The following is a 27,689-nucleotide window of genomic DNA, read 5'->3' on the forward strand; positions in this document are numbered from 1 at the left end:
TGACAGTTTGAAGCATGCATCTGATCTCGAGTGTCTGTAACTGTGAACACTTTTTATCAAGAAGGAAAAAAAATGAAAAGGAAAAAAGAAAGTAGAGGAAGAGCTGACTAGTTATCAACCATATTGATATAAATGTGTTGTATACATCTTTAAAAAAACATTTAGATATTAGCCAAGTACACAAGAATTGGTTGGCATAAAATTCTTACATTTTTATTATTATATATTATATAATTTTATTATTTTTTAAATCTGCTTTCACTCTTTTAGTAATAATCTTTCTTTTAAAGGATGATTTAATTGATTTTACTTATTTAAATTATTTTTTATAATTATCTATTTAGAATTATTACTATTTGGAATGTTTTTCTTACTTTTAAACCAGTGGTTCTCAACTAGGGGGCCTCAGCAAAAAAAAAAAAAAACTTGAAGATGACTTAAATTATTAAATGAATTATTTATTAAGTAAATTCTATATTCAAATAGATTCAAGATCAGTGTTACAGATTGAGAACCACCGCTTTAAACTAACCTAAAAAGTCCCCAAGACATTTTAATGTGCTAGTAAACGGTGAGAAGGTAACTGAGCTCCACTACCTCTACTACATCAGCAGATGGAGCTGTGATCCACATTGTTCTGCAGCCAGTGGTTCTGGCTCTGTCAGTCTCGCCTTTTTCTGTTCCATGTTTATGTCAATGACCTGTACACTGAGAGTAGTACTATGTGTCTGTCACCGATGGTGCACAGTTCTGTGTTCAGGAAATGTAACACAGCCAATCAAACTGCACAGGAACATGTAACACAGCCAATCAAATTGCATGGGTGAAACAATGACCGGGCCTTTTCTGCCAAAACTTGTCTCTTGTGTCCCACTAATCTTTGTGTCTTTTCGGCCCATATTACCATCGTCATCTCAGTCTTCTTTACGAGGCAGAATCCTCTGTGGAATGACTCGGCCATGCTGCCGAACAAGTCCAACTTTGCAGCATGTGCAATTTAGACGATGTATGTAGCATTTACTAACATGTTATCACGCACAATCCCACTCGAGTGAGTCCTGTATGTTGCATTACTGATGAAACTGGTAAGTTTGTGGCTCTCCTTTGAGACTGTATGTTTAAGTGTATCCACAACTGGTGAGTATATTGTCCTTGAGGATGTAAACACTAGATACAGGATCCGAGTTTCATGTCTCCCCTTGCTAGTTGAGCATTATTAGTTTTTGTTGTCATTGTTTTTGTGAGAACTGCATTCTTAGTAATGTATTACTGAGATTAATCAGTGCCTTATTCACCGTTATTTAGACCGGCCCATCCCATCTTTACACATTTATACAGCTGCGATGTGTCCGTTTGCAGTGAAGCTGTCTCTTGGTTTCTTTCATCCATGTCAGGCATTTAGCTTCATGAGACTTCAGTTTTTATAAGGAGAGTATCTATATATGCAATACCAACCTGTTTTGAGTTGCAAGAAGCGTCAAGGAAGTGATGTGTCTCTGTAAACGGTGTGTCTCTGTGAACGATGACGTGTTTGACAAAATTCACCAAGCGAATGATTTTCAGTCATCCTCATTTGCATGCATGATGTTCTCTCAACTTCTGGCTGTGCGTGTGGCTGGATAGGACACTGACAGCTCTCATTGTCATAATTAATCATTACTAACAACCTCAGTTCATGTTTGGCAAAACAAGTGACAATTAAAAATACAATGCCGATGTGGGAGTCGCACTGTAAAAAGAAGAAACTAAAAAACGTTTTTGTCAGAAAAACAAATGTAGAGAAGCATTTACCTCGAGAACTGCATGTGCAATGTGCATGCCACAGCGTTTGATAAGACAACTGCAGGAATACAAAAAAATATGAAATGTTTTGTAGAAAAACACACAAGTACAGATAAATCTTTTTAAAAGTAATACATTCCTTTATGCTCTATTTTTTAAAATAAAAAATAACAGCATATTCTGGGGAGGAAAATCACTTTGATGCAATATGAAAGTTATTTCTTTCTGTTTTTAGCTGTTTTTCTGCCAACTAGAAGGAGAGACACTTCAACGCTATGTTCAGGGCACGTCAATATGACTACTGTCACAAAAAAAAGAAAGAAATAAAAGAGTCAAGAACAAAATCCTTGCTGTTTTTGATTCAGACCTGGGGTGTGCGCAAAACTGTGGTTTTTCGTTTTGAAATCCCTGCTTTCACTATGGTTCTTTCATAATTCCCATAGAATGTGGAGCATGGGAGTACACAGAGCATTTAGTCTTGTTCTCTGCTTCAGCCTTATCTGACAGAGGGATCAGACCACATGAGTAGTCATAGGACTCCTCCAGAGCTTCAGAGGTCAAGCAATGTGCTTAAATTGAGTATGGTCGGGAGAAAGTGCTCTGAGCAGGATTTAACACTTTCCATGCATGGTGCTGCTGCTATCAGTTACACACCCACATGCAGTTGGCCCCAGACATGTTTTTCTGTTTTCCTCCTTTGAGATACATGTACTTCAGAAATTTGTGTAAAATTTGATTGATCCAAAAAGGAAATGAAATACAAAGATGGAACTACATATATTCTGTCATTATGTAATTCCAAATCTAAAAAAAAATAATCAATAATAATATGTAAGGCCATTTCTGCCATGGAATAACAAATAAAAAAGGTAACTGTGACTTTTTATCTCACAATTTCAGACTTAAAAAAAGGAAAAAAGAATTACAGCTTGGATATAAACTATCTTCAGATTTTTACATCTCGCAATTCAGACTTTTTAAATCAGTTTAACCTCACTAACCTTAGTGACAAATGTGAGGGGGAAAAAAGTTATAATTGTAAGCTATAAAATTCAAACTAAACAGATGGTGAATTGTGAGGAAAAAGCTGCAATTACCAATATTTTAACCAATAATAAAAAAAATAAAAAAAAAAAACAGAAACGGACTTCTATAAAGAAAGTCATGCAGGTTTGGAACAGCATGGAGAAGAATTTTTATTTCTAGGTGAACTAACCCTTCAATATGGTCATCACTGTTACAAGTTAAATAGCTCAGAATCTTAAATGTACTGTATCATCAGGTAGCTTGCCAAATGATTAACTTGTCCCTTTTGTTTTTACCCTTGCTCTGTCCTTTTTCTGCTGCGTGTCTTTGTGTAGGCTATATGTAGTTCTGATCCGAGTGTTGTAAAGTCGTTTGGTCAGGAGATTGCAGGAGCTAACAGTGCATTCCTGTGAGATTTCAGACACTGGAGGCTCAGGTTTCAGACTCCACAAGGAAAGGGAGGGGGAGGCTCATTCCATTAGCAGGACAATCGATGGGCCACACAGGCATTCAGCAGCTCCCCTCCCCCTTGGCTGCCTGCTGTATGCCAGCCAGATGTGCGGCTGTGCGAAGGGTGCTGTCCTTCCTCTAGTCTATTAATACCTTCTTCCGCTCACTCACACATTCCTCTTTCGTGCGCCTGCCCCACTTCCTGCTTCCTGCTCCCTTACCCCTTCCAACATGGGGCATTATCCGCTGCGTCAGCAACAGTGTTGGGCAGTAACTAATTACTAGTAACTTAGTTACTGTAATAATATTACTTTTTGCAGTAACTAGTGATTAATATTACAGTTACCATCCATAAAACAGCTGAGTTACTTAGTTACTTTTGATGTCTCAACCCCACTGATTTAAAATCAAACAATCAAATAATTCCTAGATTTATTTTCATAATTTTCACGACTCGCACATGCATGTAATGTCCCCAGTGCAGCAGGCAAGCTTGGAATATGGAAAAGCTTACATTCAGCAGATAGAAATATTGCATTATATTGATTTTGTCAGGAAAACACTGAGTAAGTTGTGGCTTTACTTTACTCTGGCATTACATCCCACCCGCATCCCACTGATCAGCATACTATACTATAATTAAAAATCTTTTGGAAAAATTAAACCGTTTCTTACAAACTCATGTGATTTGATAAAATACATAATGAAATATAAATGTATATGGGTAATGGAGAAATTACAATTAGCTTCAAGCTACACGACCATTAATGAGACTAATACAACACTTATATTTGAATGTCACTATCAATCACCACTGAGTGTTTGTAATAACTTCTGACTGCGATCCAATGTGGATTTTGGTCAAATGATGAGGCAGAAATACGTTGTTAGTAACATTCTAGAAGACTTTTATGTGGAAGATACACAGTTACAACTTCTGTGGGGCGTGAAGAACAAGTAATATAACTAGTAGTGCAACTAATTACTGTTACCAGAAAGTAATAAGTAATGTATCAATATTATTTTTGAAAAGAGTAACTAGTAATGTGTAATATATTACATTCTTTGAGTAACTAGCCCAACACTGGTCAGCAATACTAATTATACACATGGTTCAAACGCAGATTTATGTCTTTTACACAATATTGTTCCATCCAATTCATGGTGTTTGTTAATATAACACCACAGTGTCTTGGGTTTTGAACGAAATTTACAAGATTTTAGTGTAGACAATCTGTTCTGTCTGGGATCTTATATAGCCTAGATAGATAGACAGACAGACAGATGGACAGATAGAATAGATAGCATGCAGTTATATAGCCTATATGTGACCCTGCACACAAAACCAGGCATAAGTAGCGGGCATAATTGTTGTAATAGCCAACAATATACTGTATGGGTTCAAATGGTCGATTTTTCTTTTATGGAAAAAATCATTAGGATATTAAGTAAAGACCATGTTCCATGAATATATTTTGTACATTTCCATAACGTAAATATATCCAAACTTAACTTTTGATTAGTAGGCTAATATGCCTTGCTAAGAACTTCATTTGGACAGTTTTAAAGGCGATTTTCCCCTCTCTCTCTCTCTCTCTCTCTCTATATATTTATTTTTTTGCACCCTCAGATTCCAGATATCTCGGCCAAACAATCAATGGAATGGAAAGCTTACTATCTATCTATCTATCTATCTATCTATCTATCTATCTATCTATCTATCTATCTATCTATCTATCTATCTATCTATCAAAAAATGGTTGTGTTGTATATAGGCCTATCTATTGTAGTCTATTATAGTAAACAATTTAGTAACGATGTTATGTTATAAATCTGCGCAGTAACCATAGCAAGAATTTGTTGCTCGAGCACTAATAAAACTGCCATCACTTATTTTTTTGTCTTTACATAAATATTGGGTTTTATAAAACGAGATAAACGAGTTGCTAAGTTGAATTGTGCTCAAGGCGCCAAAAGACGAACTTCAATAGACGTCAACTGCAGAAAATAGTTTGTATCCAGCTCATCGCGGTTTGGATAAGTTGGCTGCATTGTGATGTAAGGTTGGTTGAACACACAAATTCACATATACTAGGACAATTTAAGCGTAGACTTTAAATAGAGAAAACTATCAGAATAAGGACAATGGCTAATAAAGGAAGCGTTAAGTTTGGGTTTAATTACACTTGCTAATAGTCCATTAATAACCTGTAAATGGCTTAAACGTTTTACTGCTGCTATTCTTTTATGCCCCATTTCCTGATCCGGTTACGGGGGTTGAAAAGAAGTGGGAGTGTGAAAAAAAGAGACGGTAGCGATCATCCGGCCTGATGTTTTTCACCGCATCCTGCCTTCTGCAAACACACACCTCCTGCCCGCGAGCCATCCGCACCTCCGGTCACATGACTCTGAACACACTCAACAAGCCTAGCTGACTCAGTCAGGACATTTCCCGGATAAACACGTATGAACAGAATGCGTCACACACAGAAATTAGAAGGTTGAGAATATTTTATTGTACAAAAATGAGGTAGATCAAAACATCATGAAGTCTGTTTATAGTAGCTTATGGCATGTTGACCTGCTGGAAAATCCCTGGTCATCAGCTGCTGACCAGCTACAATGTCTACTAGTTTGGACCAGTGAGAAACCAGCTACAATGTTACAAAACACAGCTTAATATGGATTTTCCAGCAAGAAGAAAATCCCAGTCAGTGTAATGACTGGACAATCCTGACAGCACTTTCCTAAAGTCTGAACCACACACACAGAGAACAAGCAGAAACCATTCTTGGTCAATAAATAAATAGAAAATAAAGTTCATATATGAATATCCTCTCAGTCACACTTCTCGTAGAAGTAATAGTGCCGCGTCACGTCCTGAATCAGAGAAACACGGTAGTTTGAACAAGCACCTTTAGTCACAAATGTCCAAAGCTACCCTCTCTCCGATGAGTAATCGTCTGTCACATTGTTCCACTAGAAGTAATCACCCACGGACCTCCCCACATCAGTCAAGTGCCCTGAATACTCCAGCAGCAGATACGCTTCCCTCAACAGTGCGCAAAGTTCACTCCGCTGTCCTTGTGTTGTGCCATTGCTGTTATAGTCTGTTCAAAACGTGGCAATAGTTCTCGGCATAGGCACGAGTGACGGTGAGTCCAGCGCTCTGCCGCAGGTGGCGGAGTTACTCTGGGTCGCCTGAAGAATTCCTCTGACCTCCACAAACTCCAGTTTGGCTTTTTTGCATGGTAGGAAGTCAGGGTCTGTGGCTGCTTTGCTCCGTCGCTTTCTAGAGTGACGGTCCATTCCGGCTGGGTTGCAGTTCTCTTTGTCCACTGTGAGTCCTGCGGGGTCGTGTATTTGTGAATGACACTCGACTCCGGACCTCTGCCCATCCTCGGTAGCCTGTGTCTCTGTTGAGCGCAGAGCTGTAGTCGTGGAGCTCGTCGTGTCCATGGACACTTCTGCTTGTGCTGTGCTCTCTGTGACACCGTGTGTGTCAGACTGCGCATTTTTCTCGCTTGTCAGCCGGGCAGAGTGGTAGATGTCCCTTGCAGATTTCATCACGAGCGTCAACAGCAGGCTCCGGTGGAGACTGAGTCCACCGCGCTGCGTGCGCGAGCTGTACATTTTACTCAGCGCCTGGACCATAATCTGCTTGGCCTCTGCTGTGACATCCATTGTTCTTTGTTATTCAATTAACTTTTTTAAAAAAGAGAACATACAAGCACCTTTTAGTTAATTTCCCCTGAGCGCAGTTCACTTTCATTCACCGAAGTAAACCTCGGCGTAAAGACAGCGGGCTTTATATAGTTTAGGTGACGTATGCGGTTGTGATTGACACTCGGGCTCCTCCCAAAGGACTCTGTTTGAGGAAATAAGTCAAAACGTGTATTATTCTGTTTCTGATGTAATCTGTCAGAGGGGTTTTTGATGATTAGTTACTAAATTAATCATCAAGTGGCTATCACTAGACTATCAATGACCTTTTTAAAAATGGAAAAACTGAAGTAACTCAACATCAGTGTTAATAACATGATTGTTTTATTGGTACATTTAATTTCGAGTAATGTTATTTTTAATGAAAATATATCCTATAATCTTACCCGACACAATGAAATTTTGAATATTGTAATTTTTAATTATTGTATTATGTTATATTCTTTTTTTTTTAGCCTGGGTTAATAATAGACACTTTCATTCTCATGGATAAGTGTTAGCTTCCTCATTCTCTTGTGCCCATATAAGGAACATCCGCTCTGTGGTAAACCCATGATGCGTGAACGCGCTCGGGCTACTTCCTGTTGCCATATTTGCTTCAAAAGATTTCGTCACAGCCAGTAACCTCACATGACATGAGCGCGTCAAACTTCCTCTGCCCATTTACGGAGTGTATCCAGCTGTTTTCGTGTAAAACCTACAGCACCATTTTATCGAACAGATTCCCAGGTGTTGTTTGAATGTTGCTTTCCCAAAGGGGTTTCTTTTTCTGAATTCAGTCCACATTCAGTTTAGTGTTTGGTGGAAGGAACTATACAATTACAGAGTGAATGTCCAATGTGAGACGGAATATGCTAATAGACTTCTTTTATTCAAACAACATAGAGTTGTATTAGAGGCATTCGAGGCAGTGGACCTATTCAAGGCTATTTTATAACACAAATAGCGAAATGTCAAAAGGGCACTCAGTTTCTGGATTGCAGATTGTGTGACGAAAGGTTGCATAAGCACACATTTCTTTGTGGTTAGATCTTAGTAAAAGCTCTCAATAACCACCCATGGTCTGCATGTTAATACACAATAGCCAGATACAATAAGGAAAGAGTTCATGGAGTTATTTTGATGTAAGAGTCTCGCTGTAAGAGAAAATCTATATATCCACTCGGCTCCGGTGCAGTGTTGGCTGCAGTAAACATTTGCAAGTTCTGTGCCTTAAAAATTTAAATTTTATTTGGCATTCATTATTTTCCCAGAATGTAAATTATTAGTTTGTATTTTTAACAATGTCGGATTCAGGAAAGACCTCCATTTTTAGTACTCGCTCCAGAAAGACTGCAGTTAGAGTGCATTACACACTATGTGCTTCTCAACCAGGTGGCCTCACCAGACTTCCAAGGGCTGCAAGAAGTCTTGAAAGTATTATTAAAATTTAATTATTAATTAAAAAAATATATATATTATTATTACTACATTAAAATGCCAAAACTGTGGGTTTGGGAAAACAAGACTATTTTCATTGCATTATTTCTTGTTTTAAGAAAGAAAAAAAAAACTTTTTTTTTTTCAGAAAATAAGACTAATATATTAAGTTTATTTTTCTTTATTGCCATATCTTTTCCCCCCTTATTTTAAGCAACATTTTGATGCATTTTTCAGAAAACAAGACTTCAAATCTCACATCATTTTGCTTCCCAAGTAAATATAAAAGTATAGTTTTATATAATGTAGAATTAATAACGTAAAACATGCAAACTGACATCATACAGTTCATTACAGAACAAAGCACAATTACTTGAATCTATTGACATTCCTAGTTTTTTTTAAACTGGCCTACATAGTTGAAAAAAAAAGTTGAAAATTACTTTAACACACAAAGAAAGAGCCAAAGACACAATCCTTTGTTACAAACCTTTATTAAGATATTCAGCTGTATCCTTTGACTTTTCTCTTACTCATTTTTTACAGTAGTTAATGTGCAATTACTTTTGATAATATTGGGTCACAGTTAGGGATTCACAAAGTTATTGGCACTTTGAACACAGACAGAATGGAGTGGATGAGCACTGGCGTTACAGGGTCACTGCATGAGCACAGCTGGGTATGGGTTACAACTCATGCTGAGAGTGCACAGCTAACAATCAAACTTCATTAGTGCTTCTATGTAATATACAGTATATAGATTTGTATAGGGATCTATTCATAGAAAGTGAGACACTGCATTGTAAAAAAAGGTTCACAACCAGTTTGTTGTTTTGAGTGTTCAAGCGAGCTGATGTCATCCCCCATCCTGTCTGTATTTTTCTGTAATTCGTGATACTATGTCCGGACGGCAATTTGTCCGGCTGTCACATGTTACTTTACCAAAACATTTGCAAAGTTGGGTTATAATCATCATCATCATCGTCGTCTCGTTTCAGGGAAAGACTGAAAGCAGAGTGTTGGGGTGTGCTGGAAGAGAACGCAACACACAGAGAAAGAGGTGAGAGTATCTTTATGTGGTACGCCTGTTATTTTGAGAGGAATAGCAGTGCTGCATTAGGGTAAAGAGGCTTAGGTTGACAAAAAAAGTAGCGAAAACTGCAAGCCAAAGGAAAACCTGCAAAATACAGCCAGTCCGTTGCTCCAGAACAGACGGACCCAGTTTCTGCATTTTTGCAGAGAGGAGAGACAGTCACCGTTTATAAAAGAGTTCAATTTTTAATACATCGCTCCATACTCTCTCTGGCATGCTGTCAGCGATCCATCCACCAGGTTACAAATACACAATGATCTACAATGCACAGTACCCCAACAAACTGTGTCACAAGGAAGAATGTCAAGACTTATGGGCAGTTAAACTCTCACGCTCTTTCTCCACCCACTCAGGCGTCCGCCATCTATTTGCTCTCTGCACTCCGTGACAGTCAGACTGAATTGCAAGGTGCTGAGGAGCACGTCTATGAACGCAAACCCCAGAAAAAGGTGCTTTACTCAGGCACAGAGAGCAGACAGATAGGTGGCGTGATATGGACATCCCGGCCTTTTTTGATCAACACTGGTCCCTTCGTTCCCACATTCATACCAGGCGAGGCTAGGCAAAGAAAAAAATCCCTTAAAGGTAAAGTGTGTAATTTAAAACGGAATCACATAATAATTTCGAACTTACGCCATGGGTTGATGGCTCTTTTGGGCTGGTTGTGATGCTCAAACAAACAGAGCAACTTTTTGATAGCGCCACAGTGTTATGCCTTTTGGGGGGGGGGATAAAAATAAAAAAAATTTACCTTCAAATGGCTTACTTGTAGTATTTTAACATTGAAAAAAATTACACGTCAACCTTCAACTTCCTAGTAAGAGAAAGACCTTTTTTTTTTTTTTTTTGTGGCCACCAAGAGTCATCTTTCTCAGGCATGACACCCCCTGGTGTTGACTGTAAGTAGTAAATTTAAGCTGCAGTAACAACACACAGACAGCAGGTGGCGCATGGAAACAGCGGTTCCTCTCCAGCGACGCATGCAGCATATGTGATCTGTGCCATCAAAATGGAGGACGCATAAACACTGGCACAGTCATAGCTGGCGAGAGGAGAGAGAGAGAGAGAGGAGCACCGCTGCTCCACGCCCCACCCAGATACACACGCAGTTAGTCTCCCGCAGTCCTCCTGAAAAGGCACCAGTGACCCAGCAGGCCTTTAACAACTAAAGACTAGCACACATAGCACCAGTACATCCCTCACCATGGACCCCCACTTTCCCAGCACTTTAGTCGATAAAAAGAAATGAAAAAATACTCAGTACTCTATCATCAGTCAAACAACTCTATATTGTATCCTTAAAAAACTTGGCAAGTCAACTCTTTCACCTTGAATTAGTAGTAGTTGAAAAGTAAATACAGTACACGTGGTCTGCTAAAAGAACGGAGAAATAAAATGGAGAGTGAAATGTATGCATGCACGTTCCCATTTGTTGATTTCGCAGGCTTCTCGAATGTTGTACATTTCTACACAAGAGGCATTATTGTTTTCTGGTCCAAAAGAAAAGAAAAAGAAACGAGGTTACTGGTCAGACCTCAACCAGACTGCATTTAAGTAGTAAACTTGCCAGGAGTTCACTTTATTTGCTACGACTCTTAAGCCAGGAAAAAAAAAAAACTATAATTTCCAGATATACAGACAGCAGGTAAGCCAGACTTGGTTATGCAAATAAAATAAATGAAATAAGAACATGAGCAAAAACAAGAGGGGTGAAAGTCCTAATGTAAGCCATCAATTAAAAAGATGAGCGACCTGTTAAAAACATGGTCAAAATCTGTTCAACAGTCTCTTCGATATTTACATCAGTATTCAGCACGGCTGGCCGCAGACGCAGGGGTGCATTCTTTTCCGGGCCAGATACCGAGACATACACATCCATGAAGTTTAGTCCAAAAACCATCGATTACACTCTACAAAAAAGGTGCACAATCCACCTCTCTCCTCTACAAAAAAAGGTGCAAAAAGCTCTAGTTCAGTCTACGAAAAGGTGCAAAGAGGTCCATTTCCTCTGTTAGAAAGGGGGTGGCTACTGTATGTGTCCCAGGAGATCAGACGCACAAAAAAACACGACTTATACAAAGACGCATGGCCTAATAACTCGGGCATGAAATATTAAAATAGCCTACAGTATCGAATTTCTGTTTTCGTGAGGCATGTGCGTTTAAAACCCATGCCTGAGCACACATTAAGACATCACATGCAATCCCATTCAAATCCCCATGGAAATTTGGGATATGCAAAAGTTCACGGGTTACGGCAAACTTTCAGATGGCCAAATTTCCTTAAAAGCATCTGTATGAGACGCCTCCAGCGCATAAACGCAGAAACAAACATACCCTAAATCCCCGACTCAACACATCACCCACATGCAAACATACAGTGCCAACTATGTGCAAGGAATGTATACAGATGGTGACTTGTGCGGACACAGACATGCTTGCCTAAGCGAGCACAGACAGACACACACGCACACACAGCTGCCCAAACAGGGGCATGGGCAACATGAAGAGACTTAATCAGTCTGCTCCTCCTCTCCTGGGACACAGGCAATGTAAACCCTCCTCCGCTCCCAAACACACACAAACTCAGGCCCGAACCTTAAGACAGTAAAGTGACTAACAATAAGAAGCACAACCTCCCTTCCCCCTGGGCTGTAAAAGCATGTTTGTGTGCGATAATGGGGGGGGAAGAAAGCTAAAAAGGTTTACAAACTAAAAACACTTTGTTTTTATGTCCTACACAATTTTTCTTTTCTCTTAAAGGGATAGTTTATCCAATTCTGTCATAATTTACTCACCCTCAAGTCTTTTCGAACCTGTGTGACTTTATTTCTTCAGTGGAACATAAAAGAAGCTATTTTTATGTGCATACAATGAAAGTCAATGGGGTCCAAGACAACACTGAACCCCACTGGCCTTTCACTGAATGAAAACTAACACTTGTCTTTTGTGTTTGGATTGAGATGGGGTGAATTTACATTTCTGGATAAACAACCCCTTTCATTGGCGAGAGACGCAAATTGTACATCACTGGTCAAAATGGCCAATCGAATTCAGCTACGGACATGATCATGATCGCGATACAAGCCAAGCACCACTCTTTGAAACGCCAGATAATCCTTATGCAAAAATAGTCCTTATTTTTCTCACTATTTCCATTTAAAGCCCAACAACAAGGTGTCTCTTGAGAAACATTTAAGAAAAAAATTAGAAAAGGTTTAAAAAATTAAAACCCAAAAAGAGATTTTAAAACAATCCCTCTCTCTCGAGCTCTAAAGGTGCGAGCAGATAAATATATTTTTATCCTTTACAGTCCTTAATCATCTTTCATCAACTCTGGATTCATATAAATCACACACAGTGGAACAAGTAGAAGGGGAAAGGAGAAAACGGCGACATAAAAAACAAAGAACGTGGCAGACTAAGATCCCACATATATTTTGGGAGGAATGGAAGGAGAGGAGGATATCAGATTCTTTCCGTTTTAGACAGAACGAGAGACAGAATTAGCCACCTACTTCTCTTTCTCCTCTCCTCTCCTCCCTCACTACTTTCTCCATCTGCTGTTCCTTCAGATCTTATGACAGGCATTTTTCCTGTCTCTCTCTTGGGCCAAATACAATCGGCTAGTCTGACATAGCCAGGTGCTACAAAATCACGAATACATTCAAATTCAGTAGAGTGAGATCAAGGAACCTTGGACCTCCCGTCGCAAGAACTTTTCCTGGTCCTAATTACGCATTCCTATAGCATCGGTGACTAGATTTACTTGCCGAGCATGGAGGCAAAGGGGATCTTCTGTGCAAAAGAGGGTTATTCAGCAAAAACAAAAATGATTGAAAAGAAAATGGCGCCCCTGGCATCAACCCCTTGTGTTCCTCCCGACGCTAGACCGTGCAATCTCCTCCAATCCCCTACCCGACTCTCCCTTTCCCATCCCAGGCAGAAGCAGCAGAGCCCAGAGTCACGCAGCGGGGTGGGAGGCGGGTAGGAGGTGGGGCGGCAGAGGGGATGGGGCAGCGCTTTCCTCGCCGGGTCGCTCACTGAAACAAAGTGCCGTTGTCTCCGCCCACACCCTGCAGAGACTCGCCCGAGGATCCTCCGGTCTCCACCGAAGCGCCGCCCTCCAGGCTCGCCGTCTCGAAGGCGGGCTCGCCGCTGAGGCCGTCTGCTTCCATCTTGATGCTGTCGGGGAGGAAATTGGCATAGGCGTCGCCCTCTGCCATCAGTAGCTTCAGCTTGGGGATCCAGCTCTTCCTCACCACGCGCCGAGCGTTAGTGCACATGTCCGCCGCGATGGCGTTCATCTCACTCTCCTTAAAGCTGGTGGCAAAGTTCTGGCAGTAAACTGTTGACATAAGGGAAGAAGACATTTCTAAAGGCCCGATCACACCAAGAACCATAACTATTACAGATAACTTTCAGCATCCACACCATAACTGGATTCTGATTGGCTGTCAATGTTTTTAGCAATCATAAGCTGGATAAAAAAAAAGATTCTGAGTGGGTTTACAACAATATCATTCCTCTTTGTCATTATTGCAGTGGACTTCTCCTTTCTCGCAGAATTTGATTATCGAAACTTTACAGTTGTAGTTATCATACTTGGTGCAAACAGTAAGAATTGGAAACACCAAAGGACCCACAACATGATATTATCACAATTCAATATTTTTGCAATTTTAAACATTTTACAATATGCTGAGTAATGCGATAACATATATCAAAGTCCCTTTCAAGGAAAGTCTGTTTGCTCGGCGGCCATATTTGCAATGCTTCCAGACAGCTCATACAAGGCCACGTCCAATCTAAATGAAAGGGGGAATTCTGAAATCTCAAAACTGCTCGCTGAACTCACAATTAAATTACATATTTCAAATCAGCAACAAAATCTGAAGTGAACTGCCCCATGAATGCGGTTTCTTAAGCCCGGTACACACCAAGCCGATGCACTAGTGGGGACGAAAGCAGACTGCGGGGTCAGCTCACGTTGGCAGCGTCTGGGTCCAAAGTTGCCCTGACACACCAAGCCGACGCTGAACACCCGACGGTCAAGTAGCACGTCCATTGTACGCCTTTCTCGTGCACTGGTTTGCCAGCTGAACAGCCAAACAGAATGATCCGATGGCCTGACTGACCGACAAGCTCCGATGCTGATTCAACATGTCGAATCGGCCGAAAAAAGCCAACGAGACACTTCAGCCGACGGCGCGGAACACACTGAGAAAACTTAGTTGGCCCACGAACAAAAACTGCCCGACAGCCGACCGTCGGCTTGGTGTGTACCAGGCTTTATGCTCAAATAGTGTTTAAAAAGCTTATGTATCAGGCTAGACCAGCCCATGCGCATGCGTAATCACAACGTGCTCAGGTTTCTAAGGGAATCGGAGCCTCTAACAGGCACTGCAGCGATGCAATGACTTTTCCAATCAGCGATTGGCTCTTTCATTTAGAAAGCAGGACTATTCCGCCATATTGCGCGTTGCAGTTTCTCCCATTCATAAGTATAGGAGTGAACAGTCTTTTGGCGCTTTTCCACTGTGTGGTATGACTCAGCACGGCTCGGCTTGCATTTACACTGCAGTTTAGTACCGCTTTAGAGTGGGCGGGATTAGACACATTGTCCCATCAAGCTCTCGCTGGATCCGCTCCTCAGCTATCAATGAGAGGAACGTCTGTACTTCCTAGTTGTTAAAAACAAAAGTGCGTTCGTTCAATAAAAAGTTGTGTTCAACCCAATTTAAATCTAGTGGGTCTGGTGGCTCATGTCACAAGTTCAATTCCCAGTGGAAAAACCCCTCAAAATTAGGCGTACCAAACCGTACCATGCAGTAGAAAAGTCCCATTTGTATTACTATAGTCTTTGCAAATATAGAGATGTAAATAGAATGAGAGCGCATTATAGAGAGATGTGGCAGCATTGGGACACTTGTGCTGTTTGTAAAATTACAGTCTGAAAGAAAGATTTCAATTATTGATTTGATCTGTTTTTCCATTATGCACGGAGTTTGTAAAATTATGTGCAATACTCACAATTCTAATTCAGGCCCTGATAAAAGAATCATACTTGGTGTCTGTCTTGATACAACATGAGCACACAAATATTGCAGTACTATACTTTATCGATTGTTTTCTCTACCCATAGTGAACAGGATTAAAGGGATAGTTCACCTAAAAATTTAAATTCTGTCGTAATTTACCCACCCTGAAATTGTTTCAAACCTGTATTTTTTTAATAGTTTTTTTTCTTCTATTGAACACAAAAGAAGATATTTTGAAGAATGTTGGTAACCAAACAGCTTCCACTGGCCACTGACTGAAAATTAGGGATGCAACGATACCATTTTTTCAGGACCACTCCGATCCGATACCAAACATTCTGAGTATCGGCCGATTCCGATCCGATACCAGCGCAGTTTTTTTTTTACAATGTAGAATTGATTAAAAAAAAACAGATCCTGATCATCCCTCGTGTGTGTTAAACACACTCTGCTAAATATAGACAACTGCATTTTAATGAAAAATAACAAATGAAAAAAATATACACATAATCTATGACAAAAAAATACTATTATAAACTATGTTAGTGCAGAACTCAGCAGCAAAATTTATTCTAGAAAAATCATGGGTGCACAATAATTTTATAAAACAGTGAAACAACATTATATAATTATAACTACATAATAATATTATTTATTATTATAATATAATTTTTTTAATAACCCTGTTTAGGTTACCTTTCAGAAAATATAATTTGCATCTTAATTTTGCAATGAAAACACATTTAACAGTAATATTTATATAGTAATATACAGTAATATATATGTGACCCTGGACCACAAAACCAGTCTCAAGTCACTGGGGTATATTTGTAGCAATAGCCAAAAATACATTGTATGGGTCAAAATGATTGATTTTTCTTTTATGCCAAAAATCATTAGGACATTAAGTAAAGATCATGTGCCATGAAGATATTTAGAAGTTTTGTAAATATATCAAAACTTCATTTTTAATTAGTAATATGCATTGCTAAGAACTTAATTTGAAAACTTTAAAGGCGATTTTCTCAGTATTTAGATTATTTTGCACCCTCAGATTCCAGATTTTCAGATAGTTGTATCTCGCCCAAATATTCCAAATATTCATAGCAAGCCATACAGCAATGGAAAGCTTATTTATTCAGCTTTCAGGTGATGCATAAATCTCAATTTCGAAAAATTGACCCTTATGACTGGTTTTGTGGTCCAGGGTCACATATGTCCATGTATATGTCCATGACAGGGTGGATTATCTAAACAAAATGTGTGGGAGCTCAGCTATGTTTTTATAGTACTTGAGTGTCTACTATTTATGATGAGACAAAGTGAAAGGGAAATTAAAACCAACATTTTTGAGCATTGTGAGGGTTGAAAGGCACTCTATGGTGATATTGACCCAACTACTCAAACTCTTGAGATGGCGCCGCGTATGGCTGCTGTGGTGTGGAACGCTCCCGTTCTTTTAATGTTTTTGTTTGTGTGTTCTGTGTTTAGTCATTCTCTTACTGTCAGTTTTACCAGAGACGAACTACTGGACATAAGGCAACACACTACGGACAATTTTTTTCCGGTTTTTGATTATTCAGACGCTTTGTTGGATGTTTTGGTCAGAGGGGCAGCGGTCCTAGTCAAACGCGCGCTCAGACGGAAAAGGGGGAAGCGTGCTGGCGCGCTGGTTAAGCTCCGCGAACGCGGCTTCCGAACTGCGCTCCCAAGCATTCATCTAGCGAATCTCCGATCCCTTCCTAACAAAATGGATGAACTACTTCTCCTCACCCGCACAAATAAGGACTTTTCAAACTCTGCTGCATTGTGCTTCACTGAAACCTGGCTGAGTGAAACCATCCTGGATAACGTGCTTCATTTGCCGGGATATCAGCTGTTCAGATCAGACCGCATCACGGAGCTAACGGGGAACACGAGAGGTGGTGGACTATGTTTCTACATAAATGAAGGTTGGTGTTCAGATGTAACAACTCTGAAGAAGATGTATTCTCCTAATTTGGAGGCCTTCTTCATAAACTGTAAATGTAAACCGTTCTATTCGCCCCGAGAGTTTTCCTCCTTCATTCTCGTGAATGTGTATGTGTCTCCGGACGCGTGCATGATGCAACAGCTGGCCGAACAAATATTTGAAACCGAGCAAAGGTACCCGGACTCTCTTTTAATCATTCTTGGAGATTTTAATAAAGCAAATCTCTCCCGCGAAAATACAGACAGCACGTTACATGTCCCACCAGAGAACATAATATATTGGATCATTGTTACACAATAATTAAAGATGCATATCACTCTGTCCCACGGGCAGCTCTGGGGCTCTCTGATCACTGTTTGGTTCATCTCATACCGACCTATAGGCAAAAACTTAAATCTTCTAAACCTGTATTAAGAACTGTTAAACGATGGACTAATGAAGCAGAGCAAGATTTAAAAGCTTGTTTTGACCTCACTGATTGGACTGTTTTTGAAGCTGTTGCCACCGATCTGGACGAGCTCACAGAGACTGTAACATCATATATCAGTTTCTGTGAGGATATATGCATCCCCACCAGGACATTCTTATCATTCAATAATGATAAACTGGGGTTTACTGGGAAACTCAAACAGCTTCGTCAGGCCAAAGAGGACGCTTACAGAAGTGTGGATAAAATCTTGTATTACCAGGCCAGGAACAGACTAACAAAGGAGATCAGAGTGGCTAAAAAGAACTACTCTGAGAAGTTGAAAAAAGAACTTTCAGCAAAAACCGATCTAGCGTCAGTATGGACCGGTCTGAGGAACATCACTAAGTACAAGACACCACCGCCACAGTCTGTGGAGAATCAACAACTGGCTGACGATCTCAATGTGTTTTACTGCTGATTTGAAAAGGCCAGACTGATACCCAGCACCTGCTCTGATCTGTACTTCACACATTCACCTTCCCCCCCTGCAAGCCCCCTTACTCCCTCCCCCACCATTCTACCTGCGTTTAAAGTCTGTGTAGAGGATGTGAACCGGGTCTTCAGAAAACAGAAATCTAGGAAAGCTTCAGGACCAGACGGTATTTCACCTGCCTGTCTAAAAGTCTGTGTTGACCAATTGGCTCCATCTTTACACAGATCTTCAACAGATCTCTGGAGCTGTGCGAAGTTCCCTGCTGCTTCAAACGCTCCACCATCATTCCCATCCCCAAAAAGCCAAAAATCACTGGACTTATTGACTACAGACCTATCGCACTCATGTCTGTGCTCATGAAGTCACTTGAGAGACTGGTCCTGGCCTACCTAAAGGACATCACTAGACCCTTGCTGAATCCACTTCAGTTTGCCTACAGAGCAAACAGGTCTGTGGATGACGCTGTCAATATGGGACTGCATTACATCCTGCAACACCTCGACAAACCTGGGAATTATGCAAGGATCTTATTTGTGGACTTCAGCTCGGCCTTCAATACCATCATACCTGACCTTCTCTCAGACAAACTGAGACAGCTCTCTGTGCCCTCCTCCATCTGTCAGTTGGATCACCAGCTTCCTGACAGACAGGCAGCAGCTAGTGAGGCTGGGCAAACTCACATCCAGGACTCTCACCATCAGCACTGGTGCCCCTCAGGGTTGCGTTCTCTCCCCACTGCTCTTCTCCCTCTACACGAATGACTGCACTTCAAAGGACCCCTCTGTCAAGCTCCTGACGTTTGCAGACGACACTACAGTCATAAGCCTCATCAAGGACGGTGACGAGTCTGCTTACAGACAGGAGGTTGAGCAGCTGGCTGTCTGGTGCAGTCTTAACAACCTGGAGCTTAACACGCTCAAAACTGTGGAGATGACAGTGGACTTCAGGAGGAACCCCCCTGCTCTCCCCCCACTCACCATCATGAACAGCACTGTGACTGCAGTGGAGTCATTCAGATTCTTGGGAACCACCATCTCCCAGGGCCTGAAGTGGGACAATCACATTGACTCTATTGTGAAAAAGGCCCAGCAGAGGCTGTATTTCCTCCGCCAGCTAAGGAAGTTCAACCTGCCTCAGGAGCTGCTGAAACAGTTCTACTCTGCCATCATCGAGTCTGTCCTATGTTCTTCTATAACTGTTTGGTTTGGTTCAGCTACCAAAACAGACATCAGTAGACTACAACGGACAGTGAGGACTGCTGAGAGGATTATCGGTGCCCCTCTGCCTAGCCTCCAAGAACTTTACACCTCCAGAGTGAGGAAAAGGGCTAAGAAAGTCACTCTGGACCCCTCACACCCTGGTTTCCCTCTGGTCGGCGCTACAGATCACTGAGCACCAGAACAGCCAGACACAAGAACAGTTTTTTCCCCCAGGCCGTATCCCACCTGAACAACACATAACACACCCCAGTACTGTACATCTGTAAATAACTCATCAAACCTTCATCTGTACATAGGACACATGCACATTCACAGTTCTGTCTATGGTCATGTCTCTTTTCTGTATATTTTTATTCTTTATTACTATTGTTATTCTTAATTATTGTCTATTCGCTTCATTATTAGTGTTCTTTATCACCTTAATTATATACTGTCTGCACTATGTTTGTACTTTCTGTACTGGAAGCTCCTAACACCAAGACAAATTCCTTGTGTGTGCAAACACACTTTGCAATAAAGCTCTTTCTGATTTCTGATTCTGCTACTATAAAATTAAAAGACATTTTCTTTTAAATCCACAGCACAGTAATGAAGGCAGCAACATATGCTAGATAGATCAGAACAAAAAGTATAATATATAGGGTATGGCTCAATACAGAGCGGCACAAAGCGCTTATGTGCATCCCGTGTGCAGAATGATGTGCTTAAAGCAACATGGAGTCACAGCGCGCAGCACTCCGCTTAAAAAGGGAAGAGATATTGATGTTAAGTGTATTATATCTGAGCAATATTTTATTGAGCCTTTTCTTTTAACAGTTGTCAGTTATTTCACCATTTTGACTGTAGTAACCGAACGTGACACGCAGTTTGAATGGTGAATGGAGGATGACAGACAGACGCAGCGGGGAGAAGAGTTTACGTGAACTTGACTTAAATATTCATCTATACTTCACATTAAACTATGAAACGGCTTCAGAACACTTAAAATATAGTGCATATAGTAAATATGCAGAAAATGATACTGATATTGGATCGATGTATCCATAATCAAAACAATACTGAGTATTAAGTAAAAAGCTAGCAGCAGCTGTCTGGTTATCAACATTCTTCAAAAAAATCTTCTTTTGTGTTCAACAAAAGAAAGAAAGAAATCATCAGGGTGAGTAAACGATGACAGAATTTAGATTTTTGGGTAAAAAAAACACAAAAAAAACAAACAAAAAAAAACAACTGTAAAAGAGCAGGAACTCACATTTGACTGCATGCAACACTCGGCTGTCCAGCGGCTTACGGCTGGGGTCATTGGTGGAGGAACGGATGCCGGTACCACAGCTGTTTGCCAGAGTACTCCTGTACATCATACAGAAACAGAAAGTTAGACGTCATACAGTTTCACTATTATAAAAGATGTCTTTAACGTTTCCCAGACTCACCTGTCGAAGAAAGCAGCCAGCAGCCTCCTCAGAAGGACTTTGTGTCTGGTCCCCGCACTGACGTGACAGTTCATCAGCTGAGCTCGTGAGATGTACACACTGGTGCCTGTCGACAATATACGTGAATCTCACTTAAAAAGGTGTGAAACTTCATTCGTATTCATGTCCTCAAGATATATAAGCAGATACATTTTGAAAGACTGACAAATGCCTTATGACTCATCGATTTGCATGAATGCATAGAAGTCCCAAAAATGAATGCTAAATGAATGAATACTAATCGCACAAAGCTCAGAAAGACATTCAGCTTTCCTTACTGCTAAAGATCATTGATGTGTGTTAGCGCTAACAGTGACTTGTGAAGTTTGAGAGCTGAGTGTTGTATTAACAACTGTTTTTCTATTTATGTAGCTTTTCTACACCTATGCTTTCATTAAATTGTTCTACTGCATCCATCTTTGTGATCACTCATGCGGTGTCGTTCTCACAGCAGATACTCATTAAATGCAACTTTTCAAATACAGAACACTTCTCCAAATAAAAAGAAAATTAGAATAACAAAGGTTTTGAATAGGTAAGACTTCATTCTTTTGAAAGAAGTCTCTAATGCTCACAATGCCTGTTCAAGACAATACAGTAAAAACAGTAATATTGTGAAAACTTATTTAAAACAAGTTAACATTTTAAAGTGTCATTTATTCCTGTGATGGAAAATAAGTCAAAACAGACGTTGGTCATTAAAATTCAAAAAACAAATCCTACCTCCATGCACTTTACTAAAACTAATTCAAACCATTCAAAAGCTTATTTATCTTAATTAAACATTTGTGTCTCATTTCCATTTTTGCCTTTCACTCCTCCAGCGCTTTGTATTTGTTCGTCTTTTAATGACTTTCTGATGACAATTTTTTTTCCCAAAGACCTTTTTATCGTTAGTCTTCTCGTCTGTTTCAATTCCTCATTTCATTTTCCACTTTATATTGCTTCATGTCTGGTCTTGTTCGAACGCTTGCTTTTATCGTATTTGTAAAGCACTTTGAGCTGCATGTTTATATATGCGACTGCTGTTTAAATAAAGTTCCAGCGATTAGCGGAATTCCTCTGTTATGTGTACTGAACAGATCCAGTCAGACGGCTCAGAGTCACTTAAGGCCATGCTTACAGCTCACAAAAGCCTCCACTACCCTACAGTCACTCAACAAAACCTGTTCTACACAGTTGACCTATCAATCACCACATAAGATCATTTGCTTTTCATGGGCTATTGAACATGCTGGTTCTCCTCCCTATTAGACTCTTCTATAGATTAACTTTCACATTGTTTTCTCAGCAGATGTTTTCCTAAAATCCATACAGGATATGACAACGATGGTTTGAACAACAAAAGAATGTTTTTTTTCCACACAATACACCTTTGACTGAAGATACTTTGGCTCATCTGTTGCACTTTGTTAATGAACAGGTTGAGTGATTAGACTCGGACCTGAAACTAGCTCCAGTTTCTCTGCAGGGTCACCTTCCTCATAAAGTTTAGGATGACAGCGGTTGCCGATCTGAGCAATGAGCTCTGCGGGGAGAGAGGCAAGATCCTGTCGGCCGCGCATCCTGGGCCGCGTCTCGGAGTGGTCCGGCAAGGCCTCTACACGTTCACCTGCTGAGAAAGGGAATGAAGTTTATGAAGAATAGAGAAGCGTGAAGACAAAAACGTGATGATCGTGCAGGCGTGAAGATTAAACCAGTACTCAAGTCTTTTGACTCTAAACCAGTACTCAAGTCTTTTGACTCTCAAAAACAGACAGATAATACAGAGCTCTTGGGACCAAGACTAATAAAAGACCTGTGAAATCCAAAGGCATCAGAACACATTCGGTTTTAATGCCGTCTGAGAGAAGATAAGAAGAACTTCTGATAAAATATTCATGAGCTCCAAACAGTTCAAGCATTTAACAAAAAGTGTGAATTTAGCTATGATGATATTCCTATTTAAGAAGCACAAAAGAGAGTAGACAATAGTTAACTTGTTAAAATGGGAACCAAAAAAAGCTAGATGCTGTATACATTACAACACACACAGGATCAAAGGAAGTGCCGGTTTAGGAAGTGCTAATTTAAAACTTTAAAATAAAAATTCTATTCTGCCATCATCAAAGCTGTATGATTTCTGTTTTTTCAATGGAACCAGATGAAGACATTTTTGTGGAAGTTTATTTACAATGCAATCATGAAGAGGGAGTGGAGCTTTTTGTGTCTTTATTCACCAAAAATGGTGAAAGTTGATGGGTGTAACAGTAATGTTTAATTTGTAAATTAATCATTCTTTTTAAGGAATCTGTTGATCCAGTTCACAAAACTGGTTTGAATTACTCATAAATGAGCTGCACAGACTCACTGATCAGCGATCACAACTGTTAAGGAAGAGATTGTAACTGAATAATTATTCAGTTGATTATTAGTTGAAAAAAAAAGTAGCACCAGACATTTAATCTGTATTGTGACGTGCATTCTAGTGTAACAAATTATCGAAATGTAGTAGGCTCAGGGACTTTGTTCTTTGTTCGGTTCTTGATTGAATTTTGAGATATGGGAGCTGCAATCAACTACATATGCCACCAGAGAGAAGTCTTTTTCGTTTTCCTGAAAGAACGAGTTATGACAATTTGATAAATTGCAAGGTCAAAATAAATAGCGAAATATATGCATGGACAGAAACATGCATCTAAAAATACATACAGAGTCAAATGTCATGTCGATATTTAATAAAAAAATTTCAGTCAATTTCTCACAAAAAGCCATCACACGGCTTCAGATAACTTGAGTTATAGTGCACGAGTCACATGGACAAGTTTTATGTTTTATGGTGCATTTGCATCTTTTTTTAAGTTTAAAAGCTCCAGTCTGCATTCACTGTAATCCCATGGAAAACACAACAAGCACATTGTTAAAATTTCACCATCTCTATTCAAATTGAAGAAAGAAGTCATACAAGTTTAGAGCAACATTATGTTGAGTAAATAATTTCAAGCATTTCGTCGCATGCAGCAGTGCTGTGGACTCACCTGTAGCACCCACGTTGAGCATGCTGTACATGGTGTACATGTTGCAGATCTGCCTGTACTGCTCTTCAGTGCCGTCATCCACCGCCTCCTCTTCTTCCTCATCATCATGGTAAGAGATGGGCGAATCACTGGCGTAGGCACTCAAAGTACCGGGGCTGGTGCCTTCAGGGGTGGCACTGCTCGTGCCGTTGCCATTCCCATTGGTGCTTCCGCCTCCACCGTGACCCCCTGTGCCCATTCCAAGACCCATACCAAGTCCCATGCTACCTTGCTGCTGAATGGCGCTTCCGCGTGCCATTTCTTGGGAAAAGCGAGCCGCCTTCCTCATCCCTCCTCCGCCAGCCACCCCCGAGCCTCCGCCACCTTCCCGATTGCCTCCTTCCCATAGCCGCTTGGCCACCGGCGTGCAAACCACCGAATACGGTGAGGCCTCCGGCTGCTCTGTCTTCACCCGAGAGACGAGGGGCAATGGGGTCAAGCATGAAGCGGGTCGACTGGCCGCCGTAGCCACCACCCCACCACCGCCGTTGGCCGCAGCACCCGCCGCCGTCTGGGTAACAGGGCTCTGAGGTTCCGACGGAGGGGTTTCTTCAGTATGGAGGCCCTGTGAGTCGCAGCTGGGCGAGCTGACCTTCAAGAAGAACTCTGTGCCCTTTTCCATAATCTGCTGGATCTGGAGGAAGCCGGCCGTGTACATGAGCAGAAACTGGTCTCCGACGTTCATGCTGAGGCGGCCGGTGTAGCAGAAGGCCAGGATCTGCTGAAAGCTCTGCGGCTGTACAGCTGGGGGCAACTCCACCACCGTAGGGGTTTTGCTGCCCGCACTGCTGTTGAAAAGGTCACGGAAGTAGGAGCTGCTGGCCGCCAGCACGGCGCGGTGGGCTTTAAAGGTGTGGCCTTTCACCACCACGGACACGTCGCAGTATAGCCCCTGCAGCCGCTGCTCGTTCAAACACTCCAGGACATTGTTGCCGAAGTTTGGGATCGCCATCTGAAGGGTCTGAGCCATGGCGCTATGGCCAGCACCACCAGAGAAATCTGAGCAGCACCGGAGGAAGAGAAGGAGGAAAAGACAGATGGAAGAGAAAGAAAGAGATCTTTGTCAGCAGCATTCTCGCAGCAACACAGTAGTTCAACCCTGAAGACTCATTGCAACCATCATTTGCTTTTAAAGCAGTAAAATCCACTGAATCCCACACAATTTATTGCAAAGACACAAACGGATACCGGCAACAGACTGTTACATTAAAAGGTGAAATGTAGAAGACCCCAGGGACGAGCCTGTGGGAACCTTTAGCAGAGCGGCCTAGGACATGCAAACTCTGAAAAATAATAGGGGGTTGGCGAGCCGCCTCTAAAATCCTGTGAGCGGGATGTGACTGCTAATCTGAATGAGATGGTGATTCAGCTGAGACAGAGATAAAATGGCACTCTTTACAGTAGTACAGCAGGGAGGGAGAGAGGGGGAGAGAGCCAGAGAGATACTAAACCAGTCATTGAGGTCATAGTTGAGGAAGAGGGTGGAAAACAATGGGCTTTGACTGGCACTGCAGCCAGTCTTATTACTGCTAAATGTGACACCATGAGCAAAGCCATCATTACAGCTCATAGCCGCGCTGCTGGGTAACTTCATTAGAAACGGTTAACCCGCGCTTTCTACTATAAAATGGGCTGTCCAAAACTTTACTACAGAGTTTAAAACTGCAGTGCTTACAATTCCCTCCTTTTTAGGCAACAAATACGCTCCTATTAGTCAGGGGAGGATTTTTGGCGAATCGGCAGAATGAGTGGCAGAACTTTTTGCGAAGGCACAGATTGACATTTTGCCGTCAGCGCAAAAATTGTGGCTTATTGTTTTGCAATCATTTGGTGAAGTAAAAACAGCCCTCAAATCATATCAGCTAAACCAACACGACAGTATAACACTGTGATATGATATACTTCACACATTAAGATTAGACCGCGGTAGGCAGAACATCTGGGCACATGTTTCCCACACAAGCCATCACATTAAAAATCACTGAATCTGATCTGATCACACAGAACTAACAGGACGTTCGTGGTAAAAGAAGTACCCTCTTTGTCTGACTTCAGGCTCGCTCCCCCTCCCTTGCATGCACACACACAAGCCATAGACATCAGACAAAACGGCTTGTTTACAGTTGGCCAGAGAGCAGTGGCACACATACACTGAGAGGCCCAGGGTTTATTTAAGAAGCTTTCCCTCGGGGTGGGGGAGGAGAGGGACACCTTAGGTATGGTTATCGCAGTGTGTGAGGGGGGACATAAACTTTTAAAGACTTTATTCACAATCTGCACACGAGACTTTCAAACAATCAAATGCAATAACCAGTGAAGTTGGAGCATCTATCACACGTACTTGTAAAAGCACAGAAAAAAAGCAATCTCATAATAGCTTCAATCTATTTTTACTAATGAATAATCAGGTATACTCAAAAAGCACTTATTGTCATTGACAAATTCTTTACTCTAAAGGGATAGTTGACCCAAAAAATAACATTCTGTCATTATTTACACACTCTCCATTTGTTCCAAAACTGTATGAGTTTGTAGTCCCCAATGACTTTTGCAGTATTTTTTTTTATAACCATACTATGGAACTCAATGGCTACCATCAACTGTTTGGTGGCAAACATTCTTCAAAATATCCTCTTTTGTCAGAAAAAGAAACTTATAGTTTTGGGACAACTTGAAGGGGAGTAAATGGTGACAATTTTCATTTTTTAGTGAACTATTCCTTTAATTATTTTGTAAATTAATGTCAAATGGGCCACTTTTAGGCAGTCAAAATCAAAAAGTAGCCTATTTTACCTGAACTCACCCTGAAAGTCAATAGTTCTCAACCCTTGTAACTTCCAGGGTTCCCCACAGTCAAAGTCAAAAGTGCTTGTAACCCTTTTACTAATAGAAACTGTTGCTGTTAATATATAAAAATAATTCATGGTAATTCATCTAAAGATTAACACATTTGGTGATTTGAAGATTACCACATTGTGCCTTCTTTAAGGAAAGAAATAATAAATGCATGAATCTGTTTCTTTGGTGCTACATAACTTCTGCTTAACTAGCTTACAACTTTTTTTTTTTTTGAAAGGAAAGATGAGCAAACGTAAGAAGAGTGAAAAAATGCCTCTACAGCTGTTTTATGTATGATTGTTGAGAGAGGAAAAATAAAGTCAATATTGTTCACCCAAGTTGTATGCTGCACTAAAAAAATAAGAAAACCTGTCTGAGTGACAGCTCGGCAGTATATGTGAAGTCACTGATTTGCCATTAGAGTAGCATAATACACTACGCTACTTATATTACAATATAGGTTCCAAGCATTTCAATTGTTTAAAAATACTAAAATATAACATGATTGAGGTCCCTTAGGAAGTTGACAGAGTGCCCTAGCGAGCCCCGGCCCCCAGTTGAGAACCACTGATACACATCAAAGCAAAAAGAAGCATCTGAGCTTTAGAGTCATATGTAATATTGTGATGCCAAACCTGTGTGATGGAAGTGCAGACTCAGCCATCGAACATACGCCGATACATAAACTAACACTAA

At 40.8% G+C, this 27,689-nt stretch overlaps 2 protein-coding genes across 6 annotated transcripts in view; both read right to left on the reverse strand.

Annotated features, from left to right (window-relative positions):
• The window catches only part of nacc1a (nucleus accumbens associated 1, BEN and BTB (POZ) domain containing a), a 31,209-nt gene that overhangs the window by 1,508 nt on the left and 2,012 nt on the right, over window positions 1-27,689 (reverse strand). For 2 of the 5 annotated variants that reach the window (XM_079397922.1, XM_079397923.1), the window contains exons 2-6: window positions 24,117-25,154; window positions 22,544-22,714; window positions 21,061-21,166; window positions 20,880-20,977; window positions 8,883-13,840 (exon numbers count right to left, since the gene is read on the reverse strand). In XM_079397922.1, the coding sequence (XP_079254048.1) occupies window positions 13,533-13,840; window positions 20,880-20,977; window positions 21,061-21,166; window positions 22,544-22,714; window positions 24,117-25,125 (1,692 nt within the window). In that variant the 5' untranslated portion in view covers window positions 25,126-25,154 and the 3' untranslated portion in view covers window positions 8,883-13,532. Of the gene's footprint in view, window positions 1-8,876; window positions 13,841-20,879; window positions 20,978-21,060; window positions 21,167-22,543; window positions 22,715-24,116; window positions 25,155-27,689 lie in introns of those variants that run through there. The other 3 variants (XM_079397921.1, XM_079397924.1, XM_079397925.1) reach the window with 3 other exon arrangements.
• ier2a (immediate early response 2a) lies at window positions 5,171-7,039 on the reverse strand. Its single transcript, XM_079382878.1, has one exon. It carries the CDS (start codon window positions 6,940-6,942, stop codon window positions 6,373-6,375), a length of 570 nt encoding a protein of 189 aa, XP_079239004.1. The 5' UTR covers window positions 6,943-7,039; the 3' UTR covers window positions 5,171-6,372.

Source organism: Barbus barbus (genome assembly GCF_936440315.1).
Source record: "Barbus barbus genome assembly, chromosome: 3".
Taxonomy (NCBI): domain Eukaryota; kingdom Metazoa; phylum Chordata; class Actinopteri; order Cypriniformes; family Cyprinidae; genus Barbus; species Barbus barbus.